Raw genomic sequence first — 22,079 nt, 5'->3', positions numbered from 1 at the left:
TAAGGATTTTGTGACCTGGTCATAGAAGGCCACCAGGTTGGTCTGACAGGACCTGCCTTGAATGAACCCGTGTTGGTTGCCCCTAAGTATAACCTCCCCTGCTGGCCCCTCGTGGACATGCGTCAGGATAATTCTCTCAAAAAGCTTACCCAGGATCGAGGTAAGACTAACTGGCTTATAGTTCCCTGGGTCATGAGGCTTCCTCCCTTTTTTGAAAATGGGAACCACATTGGTCCTTTTCCAGGCCTCTGGCACCACACCAGAACACCACAAGTGCTCGTAAAGCCGTGCCAGGGGTCCTGCAATGACCTCTGCCAATTCCCTCAGCACTCTGGGGTGGAGGTCATCAGGACCAGCTGATTTAAATACGTCCAGTCCCTCCAGAAGTTTCCTGACTAGATCCTCACTGACCCTAGGCCTGGGTGTGCCTCCCCTGGGGCCTGAGGGGGTCCCAGCGGACGGGCTGATCTGGTCCCTGCTCAGAAAAATGGAGGCAAAGAAATCGTTAAATAGGTTAGCCTTGTTGTCTGGTATGACAACCAGATTTCCTAGCGTGTCTTGCAGAGGCCCCACGTTACCCGGTACCTTCCTTTTGCCCCCTAGGTATTTAAAAAAGGACTTCTTGTTGTCCTTGATCCGGGTAGCTAGTCCCAGTTCCATTTCCGCCTTGGCCTTCCTGACCGCCCCCCTGCAGCCCCGAGCAACTGAGGTATAGTCCTCCCTGGTGATGGCCCCTCTCTTCCATTGGGTGTACGCCTCCCTTTTAGCTAGGAGATGTTCCCGTATGCTTTTGGTGAGCCATGGGGGCTTTTGTGCCCTTTTGGCCCCTTTGATCCTTGTTGGGATTACCTCCATTTCGGCTTGGAGGATCGTCTCCTTAAGGAACGACCACACTTCTTGGACACCCGACTCCCCTCCCCTCCAGGACCTCAGTACTTCTCTAAGTATTTTTGTTACCTCATTGAAATCCACCCTCCTGAAGTCCAGGGCTGCTGCCTTGCTGGAGGCCTTTGCCACCTTGTGCTGGATGGTGAATTCCATCAGGCGATGATCGCTGTCACCCAGGTGGTCGAGCACCCGCAGCCCCCTCACGAGGTCGTCGCCTGTGGCCAGCACCAGATCCAACAAGGCGTCTCCCCTGGTGGGGCTGTGCACCTCCTGGGTTAGATGGAGGTCCTGTATCTCAGCTAGGAACCTACGTGAGCAGTCAGATCTGTCCCAGTAAACAATAGTTCTTATGTTCTTGATGTATATGACTGATATATGTTATGACCTTTTTTAATACTTGGAGTTGATAGTATCGCTACTAAACTTTTATTCTAGCCCGAACTTGGGCTCCCTTCAAGCCTGCACTGGTTTATTTTTGTTAGAGATCATAATAAAAGGATTCCAGATGTTTCAGCCTCCCTTCATTTGCCTACAACCTAATTCTGCTGCCACCATTTTTCCTCTCAGTTTTCTCTACTCCAGCTCTAGTCTCAGCTCATATCTGCTGAAAAGTAATAGCTTCTCTCTGGCACCCTTCCCATTTTTCTACCCTTGCCACTTCTTTCCTGCCAGCCTTAAACATTCCCTTGAGGTATTTCCACCTTTTTCTCACCAATTAAAAAAGCCCCCTGGGCCTGCCTGCCTTATCTGAAATTCAAAATGGGGCTTACAGTGGAGGTCAATGGCATACGTGACTTGTACTGTCCTGCCCACAGCTGGATCATGCCCTTGCTAATGACGTCTGTAGCATTTTTTCTCACCAAGACTGAAGAAAAGGACTGTCCTACCTCCACTCATGCATAAACTCACTCTTTTCCCTCAGTATGGTCTGTTGTGGGCTGAATCTGATGTTTCTCAGGGTGCTTAATTCCCTATCCATCTTTGGTCCCAGAGCTTGTTTTCTTTCCTCATAGTAGTGCTGCTTTTAATACTATAGATCATGTTGACTGGCTTCAGTGCCTCAAGCACATCTGTCAGATCTTCAGAAGACAGATAGCGTTGACTGGTTGGGTAGCAAACAAGCTTACATTGTGCAGTCTTCAATTTACTTGGGTTGTTTTTAGATGCATCATACTAAAAAAATCACAGTTGTGCTGTTTCTAGGTCAGAAATCTCTAGAGAGAAGTTCTCATCTTGGGGAACCTCTTCTTCAAAGGAGAGGTGGATTTGTTGAAAGCCTGTGTAAAGAAGAAAGGAAATGCACAGTGCTGATGTCCTGGTGGAATCTGTTGATGTTCTGTGTTGTTCCTAAGACAATAACAGTAGAATGAGAAAAAAACCAAAACCTTTTACTGATAGTCATGGGTAGCTGCTTCAATCTGGAGTCTTTGGCTTCTTGTGGCCCCAGGCTCATCTCTCATCCATTATATGAGACTCTCTCTCTAAATTGCAATCTTTTACTTTCATGTCACAACAGGATCTATTATACACCACCAAAAAGAAGAGGAGAAGGTAGATAAGGAATTACTAATGCAAACATCCAAAGGAAACATCCAAAGGACAGGACCTGGTAGTAATGAGGGACTTAAGTTTCCTAGAAAAACAATGTGGCAGGACATAAATATTCCATCAGGCTCTTAAAATGTGTTGGGAGTGACCTTTCTTTCAGAAAGCAGGGGAAGCTATTGGATGTTCCACAGCTAGATTAGAATAAGTGTGGGAAAAAGAGAAGTTTAGGTTCATTATTTAATGGAGATGGAGACTAAATAATGAATACTGTAATGAAGGCTGAAGTAGTCAGTGCCTTCTGGCTTCATCTTCAAAATAACCCCAAACAAGCAAAGGTAAATTGTGACTAATACTTAACATCATTTTTAGCAAGGCAGTAGGAGTGTAAGCTATAAGTTTGGTTCAAATGTTCAATCAGCTAATGACCGAATGGCTTCAAAATCATGCTTAGAGAGTGTTATCATTGGTTTTGCTGGCAAATTGAAAGGGCATCTCAAAGCACCTATTCTGTATCTAGCTCTTCTCAATATTTTCATTATAGTTTTGGATGATGGAATGGAACTTACACTTTCAAAATTTGCAGAGAGCACATTTGGCAGCTGCATTTTGGAGGACAAGATTAGTACTTGGAGTTATGAGTGGGTAACAGAGTATGAATCAACAGTATGAGGCTGTTGCACAAAAGGCAAATCTTATTCTGAGATGTATTAACAGGAGTACCATATGTAAGTCCTGGGAAGTAAATATTTTGCTATACTCAGTGCTAGTTTGGCTTCAGCTGGAGTTCTGTGTCCAGTTTTGGGGACTGCACTGCAAGAAGGATATAGACAAATAGAAGAGGTCTAAATGGGTGGAATAAGAGGTTTGGAAAACTACCTATATAGAAAAATAAGAACGGAGTTTGTTTACACTAGAAAAGAAATGGTATAAGAAGGAGGAGGAGACATGCATCTTCCATATACAAGTGGGTGGTGATCAGTTGTTCTCTATTTCCATTGGGAGAGGGAGAAGAATAAATTAGCTTAATCTGCAGCAAAAAAGACTAAGGTTGGATGTTAGGGTAGTGATATCCTGGAGCAGGTTAGCCAGGGAAGTTGTGGAATATCTTTCATTAGGGCAGGGGGGTCAGGCCTGATGATCTGTTTAGGCCCCTTCTGACCCTAAGTACTATGATACTAGAGGCTTTGAAGGAAAGTTAGACAAACATTTGTCAGGGATGGTGTTGGTGTACTTGAGACTGCCAACGTCCAAGGGATGGAGCTAGATGATCTTTGGAGGTCATCTCCAGATCTACATTTCTAAGATAAGCTCAGAAGTAGCAGCTATATTCTGAATACATCACTGGGGAACTAAAGGAGTGTTGAAAATGATAAATGTATAACAATGACAAATAAAGGTTTTGCCAGTAACAAATTTGAAGGGAGGGGGAAGAGCCCTTTTGAGAGTATATGTCGGGTATAGCTCTGACACCTAGGGCTTGCCCAGTGGTTATCTTTAAGGTCTGTGCACAAATCCTAGTGCTTCATGACAGAACTTCAACTTTTGACCTGCCCTTGCTTGCTTTCTTTGCATGACTATGTGAAAGTGGCATCAGATTTCCCTTTCATCCAAAGTAAATAGAGAATTCTGCTGAGCAAAGAACTTTTCTGTGCTATTCCTAAAGGTCAGCAAAGAAGGGCGGGGGACAATACCCATAGCTTCTCCCCTCCAAACAAGCCATTATCAAAACATCATGATGGTTCATGAACCAGTACTGCCCACAGCATATGCACTCAAATAATGGTCACTGTAAATCATTCACATGAACATTATCAAAGAACTGAAACTGATCTCACTTACTAGAATAGATCAGGAGTAACTCCACTGACGTAATTAAATTGATATCAGAATAAGCTCCCCAATAATTCTAACACATGGAGTCATTTCTCTTTTGTGGAGTCAGATAAAGACAAAATAGACTCCTAGGCTACGAACAGACATTCAAAAAGCCTGAGCCTGAACTGATTCAATTTTTGCAGGTTAGTCTAACCTGGCTAGGCTGAACTGCTTTGTAACCATACAGACATCCCCTTTGGACAGGCTAGAAACTGGGGGGTGCTAGAGCAGCCTTCCCTTCCATTCCACAGAGCTGAGCTGAGGGGGGATATGGCCAGGCCCCGGCAGGATGCTCTGATTAGGGAGGGCTCCCTCCCACCCCCCTTACTGCTCCTCTGACCAGTGACGGAGCGAGCAGGGAGTTATACACCATTTATCAGTGCATCGGCAAAACAAAAGCTTCTCTCATTAGTTCAAGCTCTTCTTAAATAACATTTTCCAAGGAAGGAACAGAGGGACAATACCAGCTACCTGTTGATTAGCTCTAAAAAGCCCTAAGTGGACACTGTCCTGTGTGCCTTTGTCCTGTCTACCTTTGCACAGACACCTCTCAGCATTAGTTAGCATACCACATGCTGGCTATGGTCTGTGCTGTGGGAGAGAGGAGGAAGGGATCCCTGCTTGAGCCAGGGGGAAGACAGGCAGACCTGCTGTGCCTGCAAATCTGTTGATCTCCAGCCAGGGAGCAGAAGGGTGTGACCAGCTCTGCTGTGGAGCTAAGTGCCCTGCTCAGGGCTGCAAAGCATCCAGGATGCTGGGCGACTCTGGTTTAACTTAAACCAGGAAGGGTCTGAGACAGACATTGCATAAACCGGTTTGACTCAAGTCAGCTAAGTCTGATACTGCATTCAACTGGGTTTATCTCAAACTGGTTTCAGCGATTTTCAAACTGGTTAGTGTGCACTGAATGTCTGTTCTGTTACAGGTTTAAACCAATTTCTGATCACTTAAGCCAGTTTATGTGTAACGTCTATCCCTATCCCTAGTTATATCATGAAACAGAGGCAGGAGTGACAAAAAGGTAGCCCCCTAGTACTTGGCTCAGAAGCTGAAGGTATATTTAATAGCTTATTTGGGAGCTGGGTATCATGCACTCTTCTCCTGCCACACTCAAAATACTTAGGGGCAATGCTGGCAAAGCATTACAGAGCACTGGAGCTGGAAGTTAAAAGCCCACTGAGGTGTATAGGACAATTCACAGAGGAAAATTTGGATTGTGAGAGAAATTGTTCCCCCCTCCATGGCTATACTTTTTCATAGATGTCTTTTAAAAACATATTTCAGCTGGATACTCTGGGGTCTACTCTGTTTTTCTGCTCTACTAGCTTCAGCCAAGAGTTCCAAAAATGGCTAATTAGGTGCTTGAATTTTTTTGGTTACTCAAGCTAAGACATCTTAATTGGTTCTATTTTTTTTAAGTGCTGAGCACACCCTGCTTCACCTGATAGTTGGGTAATTCAGAGGCACACGAAATCACTAGTTTTTCTCAAGGTCTTGGTCTTTGACCTCCTAGCACTGGGAATATGACCAGAGGAGAAATAGCTGTCTGCATTTCAAAAATCTTAAGGCCAAAAGAATGCTGCTTATCTTGTCTTATTTCCTGTATAAATGAGGCAATAGAATCTTACCCAGTAATTCCTGCATCAAGTCTATCTCTTTCCAGTTCAGCTATAGTCTTGATTTACAAACTTCAAGAGAAGGAGAATCCATCATAGCCTTAGATGAGTTGATCCACTGAATAAGTCCCATGGCTGTTTAAACTCGATATCCTAATTCTAGGTTGAATGTATCTAGCTTCTGTTTTCAGCCTTGGAACCTTAGTTTTTTTGCTTTGGTCTGTTTTGAGGAGGGTTTTTTTGTTTTGTTTTGGTTTGCTGGGGTTTTTTTGCAAGAGCAAGAACATGTCTCTTATCAGGAGTGTTGGAATCTTTCTCAAGTAGGGACTTGTAGGGAGTAGTCACCTCTTAAACTTTTCTTGGATAATCAAAGAAGATTGAGCTTCCTTACCACAAGACATATTTGCTAGACCTCTAATCTGGCAGCTGTTTTCTGAATCCTACTGGTTTATTCGCTTTTTTTTAAATGTGAATTTCCTAGGCCTGTGAGGGTCTCATTAGTGTTCATGTTCAAATTCAAAGGCCCATTGCAAATGGCCACTTTGAAGCAGGCTGCACAGGGTTATGTTATAAGGCCAAAATTCTCTTGTTTTACCTCTGAATTTGAGAAGACTAGCTGGGAATAAAGCCTTGATCTGCTGCGTCCTGTCCCTATGGCTTATGCACTAGACTGTACCACCTCACTCTGCGATGTTTTGAGTTTTGATGATGTAAGTCTCTGACTTTGGTGACCAATAAGAAATGTGACAAACAAGGATCTGTGCCAAGTGGTAAAAATCAACAAGAACAAATCTTTCTTTCTGATTTTAAGCTGTAAAGCACATACTTTTGAGGGAACAAATGTCCAGGGAAAAGTTAGTTCTGTACAGAACCAGCAGGATTTCTTGAAGAAGCTGTTTATCTCTTTGGGACATTGTAATAGCCCTCCATATTGACCATTATGTCCTGGAAGTCTTCGAGAAGACTGGTTTCCCGATCTCTGTTGGGATTCTGAACTGAACTGAGCATTTTCTTTTTCTCCCACCCCCAAGCAAAACACCAAGAAAGAATCTTTGCGAATTTGGAAAAGCAAAAGGAAATTCACAGGTTATTCCATATTGTGTTTGCTAGGGATGCCTTACATTGACTATTCTTGTCTATACAATTAAATACACTGGGATCAATATTCTTACTGAAATCAGTAGATGTTTGGCCACTGATTTCAAAGGCAACAGGATCATGCCTATAAATATAATTTTATGTTACCAAAACCATGGTGGTGTTAAATCCATTGCAATGACAGTCATGTTGCCAGTGTTATGTTGCCAGTGTTATGAAATGTTACATTAAAAAGCATACTCCAAGTGCCATGTGGCTTTTGTATTTTAGAAAAATATGTTAAAAGCAACAAAAGAAAAGACCCCTCCTATCAAATCCCAGAAACACGTTTGTAAATTCTTTATAAAACATATCTGGTTGTTTCAGGAAATGGAATTCCCTAAATGACTCTTCTCACTATAAGAAGTTATTTTACGTGGCTATAACTTTGCCATACTTTTATTGATTGGCCCCTAAATCTCCACACCTTAATTTCCATGGCTTAATGCTCCTGGAAAATTTCAGTCAAAATGATTCAGTCATTTCTGGGGAAAAAAATAGAGAAACACATTATATTGGTCATGTTAAAACAGTTCTAGCGGCATTCTCCTTTACATGCCCTAGTGCAGGGGTGGGCAAAATACAGCCCTTGTGCTGGATCCAGCCTGCCAAGGGATTTTATCTGGCCTGTAGTGGGTCCCTCGCCCCCCCCGGCCCAGGTGTGGGGCAGCCCAGGCTGTGTCACATGCAGCCAATCCCATTGCTCCCGGGTGCAAAGTGAGGTTGAGACAGCGTGGCAGCTGGACTCAGCTTCCTGATAGTCCCGGTTGCCACTGCCAGTGTTGCCACTGCTGCCAGACCTGGCCCCACTGCCTGGGCACCTCAGCCTGTCCACCCTGCACCCATTACTGGGAGCACTGGATGGAGCATGCAGGCAGGCAGTCAGGGTCTCCATGGGCACCAGCCCAGGGCCCTTGGAGGCAGGCCACACTCAGCTGGATAGATGGGATGGGGCTGTGGGCAGGCAGAAAGCAGTGGCCAGGAACAGGATGGGCAGGCAGGAGCTGGGGCTGGGATCATTGGGTGGTGACAGTGTGGGGCTAGGGCCTGGGGCAGAGCCATGATCCACTCTCTGCGTGTCCCTGTGACAGATACTGGTTCCAGGGGCAGGGACATGTAGGGAGTGGATCATGACTCTGCCCTGGGCCCCGGCCCCACACCGTCACTGCCCTGCCATCCCAGCCCCAGCCCTGTCTTCCTATCCCGCTTTTGGATGCCACTTCCCACCTGCCTGCAGTCTATCCCATCCACCAGACTAAGTATGCTCCACCCACGGGGGTCCTGGGCCCAGGAGACCCCCACCCACCGGCCCACTCCATCTGGTGTCCCCGGCAGTGGGTGCAGGGTGGATGGGCCTGGGCTGGATAGGATCAATTGCCCCCCACACCCTTCCTCCCACCATGCTGGGTCATCACCCGGCCCGCAACAGCTCACCAAAGCTTCCTAGGTCAGCATTTCTCAACCCATTGGTCGCAACCCAAAAGTGGGTCACAAGAATATATGAAAGGGTCACGAACAGGCTTTAAAAATGGATCAACAAACTTTAAAAATGGTTTCTCCTGTAAAGAAGAAAAATGTGGGATACTGTGCCTTTTCCCTTTCAGGCTAGCAGAGGTCCAACCTGCAAGGGGCTGCTTGGGGGACCCCCTGCCCCACACACCTTGGGAGGCAGCGCGTTGGGAGTGAGGGCACTGGGTTGAGACTGTTTGTTTATAAATGGGTCCTGCTACAGAAAAGGTTGATAACCACTGCCCTAGTTGACCCTCCAGCCCAAATAATTGTCCACCCCTGCTCTAGTGGCTTGTGATTTGGATCAGAGACTCAAAGTTTGATTGGGAGTTAGCCTTCTGCATGAAAATCTGCCCAAAATTGACTAGTGTATAAGGTCAAGATTCTCCACCAGTGTGCTGTTAAATCTTTTTCAAGGGTGCCATGGGGTGCTGCACAATATTAGCAATGTTAGCTGTACACCTATGCATGAATCATGAGATAAGTACAGAGTTTTCAAATAGGAATCCGTAATGTCAAAAACATTCTGCCCTCTTGTGATCTTTGCAACCAAAGAATTGCTCTATTATTTTTCTGTAGAGTTGGCATTTTTCAAGGGGTGCCTGAAGTGTAAGGCGAGGTGCCTTAGCTTGGTTTAAAGAGGTTGAGAACTCCTGGTATAAGCTTTTGAAAAAAATATCTTTGCACAAGCTCCATAGTGATGACTTTTAATTTTTTGCTGCTAACATTTCTAAAGAATCCATCCTCACTGAGCATGCACTGCATCCCATCCTTACACTGCCTGCAGCACCTCCTCAGAGTGACTGAGCATGTTCCTTCCCTGTGGTTGAGTTGGCACTAAAACTTGCCCCTGGAAATGAAATCAGGAATCTCTCTCCTATGCTTTCAAAGACATTTTTTCTTCATGGTTAGAGCACTCTCTCAGGAAGTGGGGGAGGCACGTTCCTCCCCAGCCTGAGGAAATTCAGATTCCTGGAAGTGTGTCTTAGCATTCTCCCACACCAATAAATTCCTTTCACCCATCTTATAGGTATGGCTAAGTCAAGGAAGAAACTTTCCCAAATGTCTGTGAAATGACTTGAACTTTGGATCTGACTTTCCTAAAATTACTTTGCGAGGAAATTGAAAGTACCTTAATACCAAGGTGCTGTGATGATGACAGTGGCATGGACTTTATTTTTTTTTTTTGCAATATTTGGTGTTTTTAAGAAAATCAGTGGCTCCAGTGCCAACAGTTCCTGGAGAAGAGTCTATAAGAAACTCAACATTAACCTTTTGTTTAAAATGAAAGAACTTTTCTAGCCCTCCTGGTTACAAAATAAAGCTTGAAGACACGGACCCTAAGAAAATTCTGAAATCAGAAGGCAGATGAAAAGACAGCAAGTGATTGTGACTTTAAAGTTTTTTATTCTCCCCCCCACCCTCTCTTAAAGGCCTGGCTCACACTTTTTGGACACTTGATGCTTGGCAGCACTCTTGATAAAGTCAAGCTGTTCAAGTCTTAGTTTATGCTTTTGGCCCTAATCAGACAGTTCAACCGCTGCAGATTAGGATATGCATTAAGGGGGGCCCTCCTTTGTCTCAGCATAGTGACATTTGACATTAGGCCTAAGCCAAACAAGGGCAGTGGGTGTTCTCTGTATTGATGGATACCTTCCATTTTTCTAGCTGCTTAGGAATATACTTGAAAGACATTGTATTGCTTTCATCTCACTGGATTTTGATTGAACATCGTTTATGTGGCTCACTTTTGGCTGATCCATAATAAATGAAATGCTATCTTGAACTTGGTTCTCTTGCATGATAGTGTGAGTTGTCAGCTGTTGAATCAAGCTGGCTAAATACCAAGGGCTCTGATTCAGGCCCTGAGAAAATATCAGTAACGTTGTTCCTGATTTTGACTGCTGAGAAAGGGAAGAAGGAAAGTCCAGTATTGAGGGCATGATTCTAAGATTTAGGAAACCCATGCCACTATCTCCTGTATAACCCAGGACAAAGCCCTTGAGGTTAGATCCACAAAGATTCTGAGATGCTGTACCACTCCTTTCCCTGGATACCTAATGAGGGTACTTAATTAGGAAGCTGAATGGGGTGGTGGGGTCACCTAAACTACCTAAGCATGAAATGCTGAGGTGACAGGTGAGGTTTAGGTAGTTGACCTAGCGAGACAAGGTCAGGATCCTGGTCTGTGAACATCTCCTGAGTCCCCATCTATGAAAAACCTGAAAGAGGTTTAAACCAAACTAGTAGCGGTGAGAGCATTAGTCACCGATTAATCTCAGATGCTTGAACCATCTGATACAGAGCCAGGGACTTGAACCCGAGTCTCATTGCAGGATTAGGCCACAATGACAAGATAGTCAGGGGACTAAGTTTAAGGCCAGGTGCCAGGTGCCAGGTAGTGCTCTGAGGAGGTATTGCAACTTAGATGCTTTGTGCGCACTGTTGAGAGGAGTGTGCGCCTAGGAGATTTATCTGTTCATAATGTTAGATGGCATCTAGACAGTGACTGATGTTAGTGGCACCTAAGGGCATCTTTACACATGCTCTTGGAGTGGGGTGGAGCACCTTAATTGGAGTGGCTCTCAGGAGCTGATCTAATTAAAGCACCCATAGCATCTTGTGTATTCAGTGTCCCATGCTTCAAAATGGTGGCAGGGCACTTTAACTAAAGCTCATTTGATGGGCTTTAGTTAAAGCGGCCCCACCACCATTTTGAGGTGTAGGGACACTGAATAATAGATGTGCTGCCAAAGCTGCGGGAGCTTGCTAATTAGTAAACTCCAACAGACTCGATAATTGAGACTGCTCTGACATGTGTTAATTAGCATGTCAGAGCAGGCATCTGGCATGCATATAGGTGCCCTAAGTGTCTGTCTAGCTGCAAAATATAGATCTTTTTATGGTCTGGTTCTTGCATTGTCTGTGCCTTAGCTCCTTAGCTGTAAACCAGTGCTTGCCTACTTTGCTTGTCTGCTGTGAGGATAAAGGCAGCAAAGTGTGAAGTACATGGATACTACGCTACAGGGGGGAAGAGAGGGTGACGTATAGGTAGAGAAAATCAGATTGCTTCCTGTCTGTGGTAGTTGCTTTGTTTCATGTGCTTCCAGTCCAATAATCATTAGGTGCTGCTGCAGTAATAGGGTTGAATAGCTTCCCATTGAATCAATAATGCTGCTTTTAGGGATCTTGCTGTATTCCAGAAGAACGTGTAAGTATCCCTAATCCTTTATCATTAAACTAAAAGCTATTGCATAGAAAATATTTGAATTGCTGTATATTATCTGAAAATCAACTATGTGGGCCAGGTGCCTACCATGGCAATCTTTGAGCGCTTAAACCCAAGCTTGTACTCCAAAACTCCATGCTTGGCTGCTGCCTAACCCTGGAGATGTCTACAATCACAAGGCACCTCCATATTTGATCTGAAAGCTGCTGCACAGGAGACTGTGCTTCTACCTTTGTGCGCACCCAGAACTGTCCCAGTCACAGTAGCAAAGCACCTAGCTCTGGTTTAAGTCCCTCCAAGATTCATGTAGGTGGAGCACCACCTAAGTCCATGAGTCCCTCAGTCAGGCAGGCATGCGTAAAGCTTGTCCCCACTCTTCCATCCTCCTCCAGTGACTTAGGTATTATGGTTAAGGGGTCAACATGGAATGGCATGTTCACCTTTAAATCTCAGATAAAATCTCCTCCAAGGCATCAAAAATGTCCGAAATTTATCCATTCTTGAAAGGTCAACCTGGATCATGCTATGGCAGTGGTGCTCAACCTTTTTGACCTGAGGGCCAGATGCACAGTGCCTCGTCTGTCCCTAGGCTGGATCTGCCAGTGGGCCCAATCTGGCAGGCAGGGCAGGCATAGCAAGGCCTGATCTGGCTGTGAGGAGGGGACAGTAGGACAGCTCAGTCCCAATCCAGCTGCGTAGGCAAGGAGGCATGACTGGGCCCTGATCTGGCCTTGAGAAGAAGAGAGTGTGGTCTGGCCCTGATTTGGGGGCATGGTCCAGCTCTGACCCAGCTGTGTGGGGCCTTGGGAATTTGGCAGTAGAGGAAGGGTGGCAGTATTAATTGCAACTGCTCTCCTGCTGTTAAAATGTCCTGATCTGTGAGGAGCCTTGTGGGTCAAATGCCATGGCTCTGCAGGCCAGACTGGGTCTGCAGGCCTGCACCCTTGTGCTAAGGAGACTGGATGGGAACCCTATATACACAGCATCAAAGTGTTTCAAGCTGTTTTGCTTTGAATATATGGAAAATGTAAAAGGTCTAAGTATAACATTAAAATCAGAATTAGAAGTAAAAAATACTTCAGTGGCACTAAGGTTTCATTTTGCATTTAAAAGACTGCAAGGGGCCTGTTGTGCCATTGAGTCCTATCTCCACATCTGTAGCCAAACATTGATGCCAAGAGTCCTAAACATTTTTTCTCTACTCCAGTCTCTTGCGTACCACACCCACAAAGCACATTGTGGAAACAGACCCAAAAAGTGCCCTAATAACATGCCAACAGAGAAAAAGCAGGGAAGACAAGGACATTACTAATGCCCTGCCACTGTACTAGCATAGTAATATTTCAAGTTGGTTTTATATAGATGTGAAAGTCTGGGTTTTTAGTTAGTAGTGGATAATTTATAATAGCTTATAGTTTATAATAGTTGATAGCTTATATTTTAAATTAACATGGAAGAGATGATCAGAGAAGTGACGAAGATGGCATGGGAATTAATGCCAGAATCCTTGTTTTTTCCTCCCAAAGTACACAAATAACTTGAATGTCTGGCAGTTTTAATGACTGTTAAATTCTCATGGCAAATGAATATCCAGAGTGATGATATTCTACATCTTCATTTTGACAGCTGCATACATACAGCTTTTGGGGTAATTTCAGCAGCTTTGCTGATCTAGCACAGAAGTTCCATTATCCATTTACAGAACTTGGTTTTGAATAAGCAACAATTTACATCACTAAAATGACCTTTTCTATAGATAATGTTCTCAAACTAGCTAAATGTGTGTAGTTATGTAAGAACAGTCTTCAGGAGACCTGCACCCTTTATCCTTCAACCATGCAAATGAAAGAAAATCTCCAAAGCCTGCTGTAAATGCCAATGTTATATGTTTTATTTTTAATCAAGTAATTCTTTTAAACCTCACAATATCCATGATTGACAGAAATAAAAAAGACTTTAGGCATGAAATGAGAATATAAAATACATGATATGTAGAAAGGCAATCAGTGCTTTAGTCCAGAAGACAGTAAACAGGTGAAATGACCTTCAAACGTTCAACTCAAGTCTTTTTTTAAACATACAATTCAAGTGATTTTAAAAAAATTTTCACCTTGTAAACAACATACAAGTCAAAATGGACAATGAGGCAATCTATACTACAGAGGATAATTTAAAAACACTAGATAAGACACAGTATCAAAGACATATAGAAATCAGTGTTCACTTTGGTCTCTAATATGGTTTATTGTTATTATTACCATGAGCAATACATACTAGCTTAAGTCAGACTGGTGATACTTGTCAACCAGTGTTGCTTAATGTAGTAATCCAAGAGGTAGTCAAAACCGTTATCTGTTTTAAAGCTGGTTAGTCTTACATTTGGTTTAATGACAGTGCTAGTAAATAGCTTGGTACTTTCTAATATTCTCATAAAAATGCTATCAGAGCTGTTAAACTGCAGCCCTGTTTAAGTATAAAACAAAAGCATGTTCATAGCTTGACCTCTTGTTACTAGTCAATAGTTATGACAGAGGTAACACAACCAACATATCTTAAAGAGGCTGTTGATATATAAGCAAAATAAGAGCAGATGCATTTAACAAGGCTTTGCTTGTTTCTAAAACAAGTAATCAAATTTCATTAAGACTTCTAGAAAATTAAAATCAGTGCATCTGCCCATGTACATATCTTTCCCAATTTTTTTTATATCTAGCACGGGGGAATACACATATATAATTTTTATGATAAACATTTCTTAGAGATAAATTAATTTAAATTAATTTTAAGACTCAATGAGATTTCCCATGTTCTTTATAATTCTTCTTACAAAGAATGTTACACGATCTATAAACACTTTTATGGGGCTCTATTCACAAAACTAAGGACAACTAAAGAGTAACTCTAGGATAGCACTGGTGCAAAATAAAACTGAACCAAAGAAAAGGGGTGAAAGAGGCATTAAGTTACATATAACGCTTGACAGTCTTCAAAATGTGATAAAAAGCAGAACATTTTAGAGATTTATAGTACCAAATTCAACTACAATTACTACAAAAAATAACTCCTGAATTTCTCCCTCCCAGAATGTACTCTCTCATTATACGTCTTGTTAGTGTGCAAATGCACACATTGTTGGGTTTTAACATTTACTGTGGGAAGGAAAAAACTCACATTGTCTTCTGAGGTAAGATCAAATCCAGTATCTTCTGAGAGAGAGAGAGAGAGAGAGAGAAGTTTAGTTTCACTGGGAGGTGTTCTGGCATGTACAAGAGATGGGAGTGTGGAAATGAAGTCTGCTCCAAATCTGGGTTCTTCAATAAAGAATATTTTTCATTTCATCATCAGAAGGAAAAAAAATGGTGGGACATCTGACTCTCAGACGTAAAGGAACTTTATAGGACCTTTTGCTTACTTGGAGCAGCCCATTTAATGAATCATATTTTCTATTGCAATCCAGTGCTAGTTAGTTACATGTCACAGCTCAAGCTGCTAAAGATTTAGCTTCAGTAGTATGTCTTTTTGTGAACAGTGCCCATAAGCCTTTAGACGGAAGAAAAATACTTTAAAGACTTTAAAAAAGACTTTAAAGAAATGTTTGGAGACTTCTTGCAATTTCAAATGGATGTTTCATTTTCAACAAGTATTTGCCATAAAGGATGCAGTGGTGAATTACCAATTTACATATATAGTACAGATAAAAAGGTATGTACCATAGGATCAACAGCCACCTTTAAGGCCAGAGCAGCACAAATGTGTGTTTTATGCAGTAAGTATGAGGTAGTCTTTTGCTGTAAACAGAATCATAGTTTTATTGTCACCTATGTAAACAAAGTGGGCTTGACTTTTTTTTTCCTTTTTCAGAAGGACTGAGCATTAGTAACTCACAGATGAAGGCCAATGGGCAGCCGCAGCTGCTCAGTATCTCTGAAAATCCGACCCTGTGAATGTAAAGTCACAAATGGTAACATAAGCAACCAGTACAGGCATACTGTTTTATCAGTGATTTTCACAGGAAATCATAGTACAAAAAGCTGATATCTGATCACAAGAAATGTAGGTGTATGTCAACTCAGAGGTAGTTACTAATATCAGTTCATAATACTTATATAGAGATATAAAGGTCTAAGTCTATTTGGTTTGTTCTGAGTTAGCAGGTCTGTAGCCTATTCTGTAAAGAAAAAAACAACGTTACATGGTATATTCCCTGAGCAAAGTTCTTTTGTCCTGAGTATGTTATGTAATAGTGATAACATTCTAATATACAAAAATAAAACCTTAAGCTCTCAACAATAAGATAGGTTTGGTATGTGCTCTTAGCAGTTCAGTCTGGTTTTGGTGCACAGAGGGTGCATCTACGTGTGCATTTAAATGCAACTAAATTAAATGCACATTAAGCTAATACACATTAAGCGATTTTTGGCGGGTGTCTACACATGCAGGGACTTGGCACTAAAGTTAGTGCACTAAGTTAGTGCCAAGTCCCTGCAGTCCTGCCATGTGCCCTTAGTGGCTGGGTAGACCCGGCACTAAAGTTAGTGCCAGGTCGCGTCTACATGTACATTAATGCAGTTTAACTAATTGTGCCTAAATTTGATACTTGCATTTGCAGGTATCAAATTTAGGTGTGATTAGCCTAATTTTGCCATTTTTAATGCATATTAAGGGTGTACACGTGTAGACATGCATCCATAATGCACATTAAATTAGGTTAATGAGCGTTAACGCATATTGTGTAAACACGCCCGGAGTGATTTAAAACTACACCAATAAGGTCCGCACGCCAGAATTACTTACTTCCTAATGATCTCAGCTCTGAACTTTTATATGTAAACAGGGAATGACCAGTTTCAAATCCATAATTGCCTATTTCTATAAGGAACTTTGGTTTAAATTTTCAAAGTGACCTAAGTTTTGCATCATTGCTGTTTAACCTGGTTATTACACATGCTAGAAGGTTAAGCAATTCCACTTTGATTTGTCTACATAATTTAAATAAGTTTACAATCCTTACATAAGGCAAGGAAGTTCTTCTCTATAGATACATCACATTCAATATCGTCGAAGGTAAGCTTTGCATTATAGCAGACTGAGAACATCAGTATAAACCATCGAGATTCTCACAAACACTGGTATGGAATTCAAGCAAAGTCATTCTATAGGAATTGTGCCCTTTACTGGGGCAGTTGACCCTAGTCTGTCTACTGAAGCAGCAGCAGCAGCAACAGTAAAAGTCTCATATGGCAAGGCAAGGGGAGGTCTTGCAATGTGATGAGTTAGGTGCACATCTGCTGTAACTCCACTGCAGCCAATGGAGATGCAACAGATACAAACCTGGCCCATTACTGCCTTCTCATTTTTTGATTATCTGAGCTTAAACCTGCCAGACTCAAAATTCAACAGCTCATGTTTATTGCCAATGTTAGGAATTATATAGGTTTCTTCAAATAACTTATATCTGCAATGGGATTTCTAGAAGTACATTTCTTATATATGATTTGGTAACCTACAAATTGCAAAGGGAAATGCAACTTAAATCAGTTTGGAACCTACCAAAACCTAACCCTAGGGGTTGCCAAAAGTACAGCCCACAGATCAAAGTGCAGCCTAGTGAGTTTTACAATGAGGCCTGCAAATATTCTCACCCTGAATGCAGAAGGGTAGATTGCAGCATATGCATTGGGCCACACTGGTCTCCAGGCTTCTCCATTGCCTGAAAAATAGTTGATAGTCAAGGGCTTCTGGTAAGCATGGCCAAGTTTGCATGTCCCTGCTCTAAAGCCTCTCTGCACCAGGCAGTGTTCTCTGAATACTGTACTCCACATAGATGAGCAACAGGGGATGCAGACTGGGCAATGGTGAGCACCCATTAAGCTATTATTCCCCATAAAATATTTACCCCAATATTCCATTAGCTTTGTATTTCTTTTTCTTAAAAAAAAAAAAAAATAAAAATAAACACATCCCCCAAGGACATTTTCTCCATGACTTTCAGTAGTAAACAAGGGGGAAATTTCTCTTGATCTAAGAGGGACAAAGTGGGACTTAAGAAGAGCTGCTGCTGCCGCTACCCCTACCCTCACAAAATACAAAGGGTCACCTTGGGTGGTATCCTGATACCACTCAAAATAGTCCATTCATAACCACTTACATATTCTCCCTCACACAATTCAATTGTATTAATTTAACACAACATTGGAGACACCAGCACAGAAACTACACATTCATTGTCTTTCATGGAGCCTTAATCTCCTGAACAATACAAGACTGGCAATCTGAGCCATAGTTAGTCAAGACACTGGCCTTGACAGGTACGTGTGTGCTCGTGTGGGTGTGGGGAGGAAGGGAAACATTGCTACTCTAGAGGCAACAAGAAACAAAAAATACTCCAAATAGAGGGTAAGTGGGATGTCTTAATGTCCTTAGTACCATATTATTGGCAGCTTTAAGAGATGAAGTTTTCTTTGGTTGACACGTAAGTAACAGTCGTTATCTTGATTTGTTTTTGTTTTCTTTTTTTTTAAAAGCACATTTTAAGAAGACCTTCCAGGAATGAGTACAGTATCCAAAAAACATTCTGAACCTTGACTATTGATTCACAATGGATGATGAATCCTTGGAAATGGAGAGTGTTCTGATGGAATATATATTTATATTTATATTTATATCTATATCTATATATAGAGAGAGATATATATAGATATATATATATAGATATGTATACATACATACACACAGACATGATACAGACACTTGCACGTGTGCACATCCACCCACACACACACAGGAGGTAAAACACATGACACCCTGCTCAAATGTAACTTGTTTGGAGTGATTTGTCTATTTAAAAAAAAAATTCACAGTTCCTCAACAGCAGTTAAAATTCCAGGTCAGTTACCGATAATGAAATTACTTCCCCTGTACTTGTATGAGGTAGGCATCCCAAGAGGGTAAAGAAAATGAAAGGTTATGACGCTTTAAGTTTTTTTCCTTTTTTGAACAGAAGGCCCCTTTCTGCTTTGTTCTTCAGGCGATGCAGACAACTTACTTAAGGAAGCTTCTTGTGGTGACCTGCCAGACCGCTCGGAGATCTCTGACCTTCCCTCCTGAGAATAGGATGGAGATGAATAGCTGTACGCCCCACCCCCTTCTCTCAGGAAAACAGAAGTGGAAGGCTGTGGTTCTGCTTCGTATCTTCCCTGAGAACTGGTGGGCTGTTGTGAAACAGTTTTATGTGGGCAGTTAGCCACCATGTGCATGATGCTCTGACAGTAATGGCACTTTTTTGGCTGTGGAGGTAGACTACATTCCTTGGCATGATGATCAAGGCCACCACAGTTGTAACATCTAAAAAAATAAAAGAGACACTCTGTTATAAACCAACAATTAAGAAACAAAGCTTGCATCCCTAACCAATATTTCACATAAAGATACTCAGCTCACTCACAAGAGGTTTCCATAGTGATATTTTCTGGCATTTTATTTTCTGGCACAGTTTAGGGGTAAGATTTCCAAGTGTCTGAATGAAGGCAAGGTAGAGATGCACCTGACAGACTAAGTGAATCAGAGATGTGTAAGCGTTTGCGAGCCATAGTTCACTTCATGCAGTGCTAATACTTCTGAACATTTGGTTTTTCGCTCTTAAGTCAGAGTCAGTGTAGGCTTTGATGCCTACCTTATTTGGTTGCCATGAAAACACTACTTGATTTCTGGCTGGATTCAGTTGGTTTCATTCATATTGATGACTTCCTTCCTCCACAAGCATTTGGTTAGTACTCAGAAGTAAGAGTGGTAGAATCTGGCCCTTGGAGCATGAGCTGAAGTTCACTAAAATCAGCTGGAGTCTGTCTATTGAACAAAAATCTGGCCTGAAGGGCTTAACTTATTCTCATTCTAAAGATATTTGGATATTTAAGGATTCAAATACAGGCCAATGAGTGTGGGGGGTGGCAAGTTCAAAACCAATTAGATGCCTAATTAAATGGGAGCTAAGACCCTACATGTTTTTCAAAATCCAAATGGGTCCCAAAAGGCCCTTAAAAATCTGGCCCATTGTCCACAATAACAAACTTGTAAAGGACTCTCTTGTCTGAGGCCCAGTCGTGACAGACACTGTAGACAACTGTGGTAGAATAATAAATAAAGTGAAGAATATAGATTTTATACCTACCCCTCAGTAGCAAAAATGTAAAGTCCTGAATAAAAATAAGCATTATATATATAAAAAAACATGTAAGTACAAGTGTTCTGACTTTTTGTGGCTCTCATTTACCTGTAAGGCTGCAAGAGACTGCAGCTGTTTTGGCAACACTAGAACAGTTCACTAGAGGGCACCAAATATTCACACATACATCTGCACAGCATACTGATTTAAATGGCATGTAAATTCAGTGCATTTATCCGATTAGTTATAAGAGTCAGCTGTTTGAGAGCTACTGTGTTAAATTTCATTTGATGACTGAACAAGCAGTTGTGGGGAAAAGGCCTAAAACTTCATCTTCCATGCAATGTACTGCTATACTGGCTATGTCATGGAGGGAAGAACAGCTCTCCTCTATTAGAAGCAAAATAATACAGTGAAATTAGATCATGAAAAAAAAATGAATAAGGCTCTGATAAGCAGCCTTCACAATTTACCAGACTTTTCAGCTAAACACAAGACTAAAAAAACGACATAGTGCAGTCAAATTAGGCCAACCCAAGAGAGCAGAAGGGAAATCCCCCTTTTCCCTTGAGGTATAACAGGAAGGAAACTGCTACAGTGATGCTTTTAAGGAGGAGCTCCTTCTGGATTCTTCCCTCACAAACCTAAGAGCCCACTGCAGGGAAGGCCTAGATGCAGAACGGTATTCTTCTCATTTCCTTGTAACATGGCTTCAATAGACTCCCTTGCCTACTGGCTGCCCATGACCTCCCTAAGCAGAGGCTTTCTTATGGTGGAGGAGAATGTAGTTACCTCCTCATGTGCAGAACTGGGAGGAGAAGCATTGTTCAACCTACCCAGTATAGAGCTACTTATCTCCCATCTCCAGCTGCCCTCTCTGCAAGCAAATACTGATGAGCATCCAACAAGGAGATAGAGGGGAACGCTAACATAGACCCAGATGCCTTAAAGGAGAGATCTACAGGCAAAGCATCCTCTCCATATGCAGCTCAGGAAGTTTTTGAAATACCCATTACTGAGAAGTTGCAACATGGTGCTTGCAGTGGTTTTGTTGCAGCATTTATTGTTTAACAAATAACAGTTACAAAACAGGTTAATTGTTCTCCTTGGGATCCCAGAACTTGACTAAAGGGGAAAATCCTTAAACAAACAACAATAAAAACCCAACAGCAATAACAAAACGCCAGAATAATCAAACCCCCCAAATTCCTACATGTAGACAAACAGCATCTCAGAATATTACATAGTTCTATGAATTAGTGTGGGCCAATGTCTGGGAGGCCTGCCACAAATTAAGGCTCACACACTTCCTCAGTGCCACTCTGATTCCCTTCCTCTGCCCACTTTGCTGCTCTGCTTTCTATGCCCTGACTTCTGTTCGCTGCCCAACCTGCTACTTTGTTTTGTGCTTCTGGCCCCATCCATCACTGTGCTGCCTGCTCCCTGACCCTTATCTGCTGCGTGCCACACACAGAGGCTGCCTGTACCATGCATGCTGCAGATTGGCACCCATGCCAGCTGACCACAAACAGAATGGCAACCTTGTTAACTAAGGGTGTCAAGAACTTGAAGCAACTCCTTACTGCCTGACCCAGTGGTTCTCAACTGGGGCCCAACAAGACCCTTCCAAGGGGTGCTACAAGGGTGACTGGGAAGAGCCGAGGCATGAGCCTGTGCTCCTGCTGCATTAGGTTCTCTGATAAATCTAAAGCAGGCAGGAGTTCCTGGTCCTGCTGTGGCCCTTCCAGGTCCAACGCCGTATGGCACGGGTCGGCAACCCCCGGCATGCGTACCAAGTGTGGCACATGAGGCCATTTTGCTTGGCACACCGTGGCCAGCCCCGGCTCCAGGAAGCTGCTGCCAGTGACGGAGCCTGGGCTGCTCTGAGCAGGGCTTGCAGCATCCCAACTGCCTGCTGGGAGCAGCCTGGGCTCCTGACTGCAGCATCTCCCCAGAGCTGGGGCAGCTGCAGCTGGGAGTCTCCAAACAGTTGTGCCGGGCTCCACCGGGAGTGGGTGGTTGGGGTGGGGCCTGAGGCAGTGCAGCCCTGGTCTCTCCCCCGCTCCCGGCACAGAGGTGATGAGCATGGCACAGCTGTTTGGAGCCTCCCGGCTGC

The 22,079-nt window shown here is 42.9% G+C and overlaps 1 protein-coding gene across 4 annotated transcripts in view; it reads right to left on the bottom strand.

The window, feature by feature from the left end:
* Positions 1–13,681: 13,681 nt before the first annotated feature.
* Positions 13,682–22,079, bottom strand: part of LIN28B (lin-28 homolog B) — a 133,019-nt gene continuing 124,621 nt past the window's right edge. For 2 of the 4 annotated variants that reach the window (XM_025199220.1, XM_025199221.1), the window contains exons 4-5: positions 18,848–19,146; positions 13,682–15,008 (exon numbers count right to left, since the gene is read on the bottom strand). In XM_025199220.1, the coding sequence (XP_025055005.1) occupies positions 14,851–15,008; positions 18,848–19,146 (457 nt within the window). In that variant the 3' untranslated portion in view covers positions 13,682–14,850. Of the gene's footprint in view, positions 15,741–18,571; positions 19,147–22,079 lie in introns of those variants that run through there. The other 2 variants (XM_025199223.1, XM_025199222.1) reach the window with 2 other exon arrangements.

The sequence above is a fragment of the Alligator sinensis genome, unplaced genomic scaffold (genome assembly GCF_000455745.1).
Source record: "Alligator sinensis unplaced genomic scaffold, ASM45574v1 scaffold313_1, whole genome shotgun sequence".
Taxonomy (NCBI): domain Eukaryota; kingdom Metazoa; phylum Chordata; order Crocodylia; family Alligatoridae; genus Alligator; species Alligator sinensis.
Note: the sequence above shows the minus strand (reverse complement) of the source record. Positions and strands in the feature narration are given on the sequence as shown.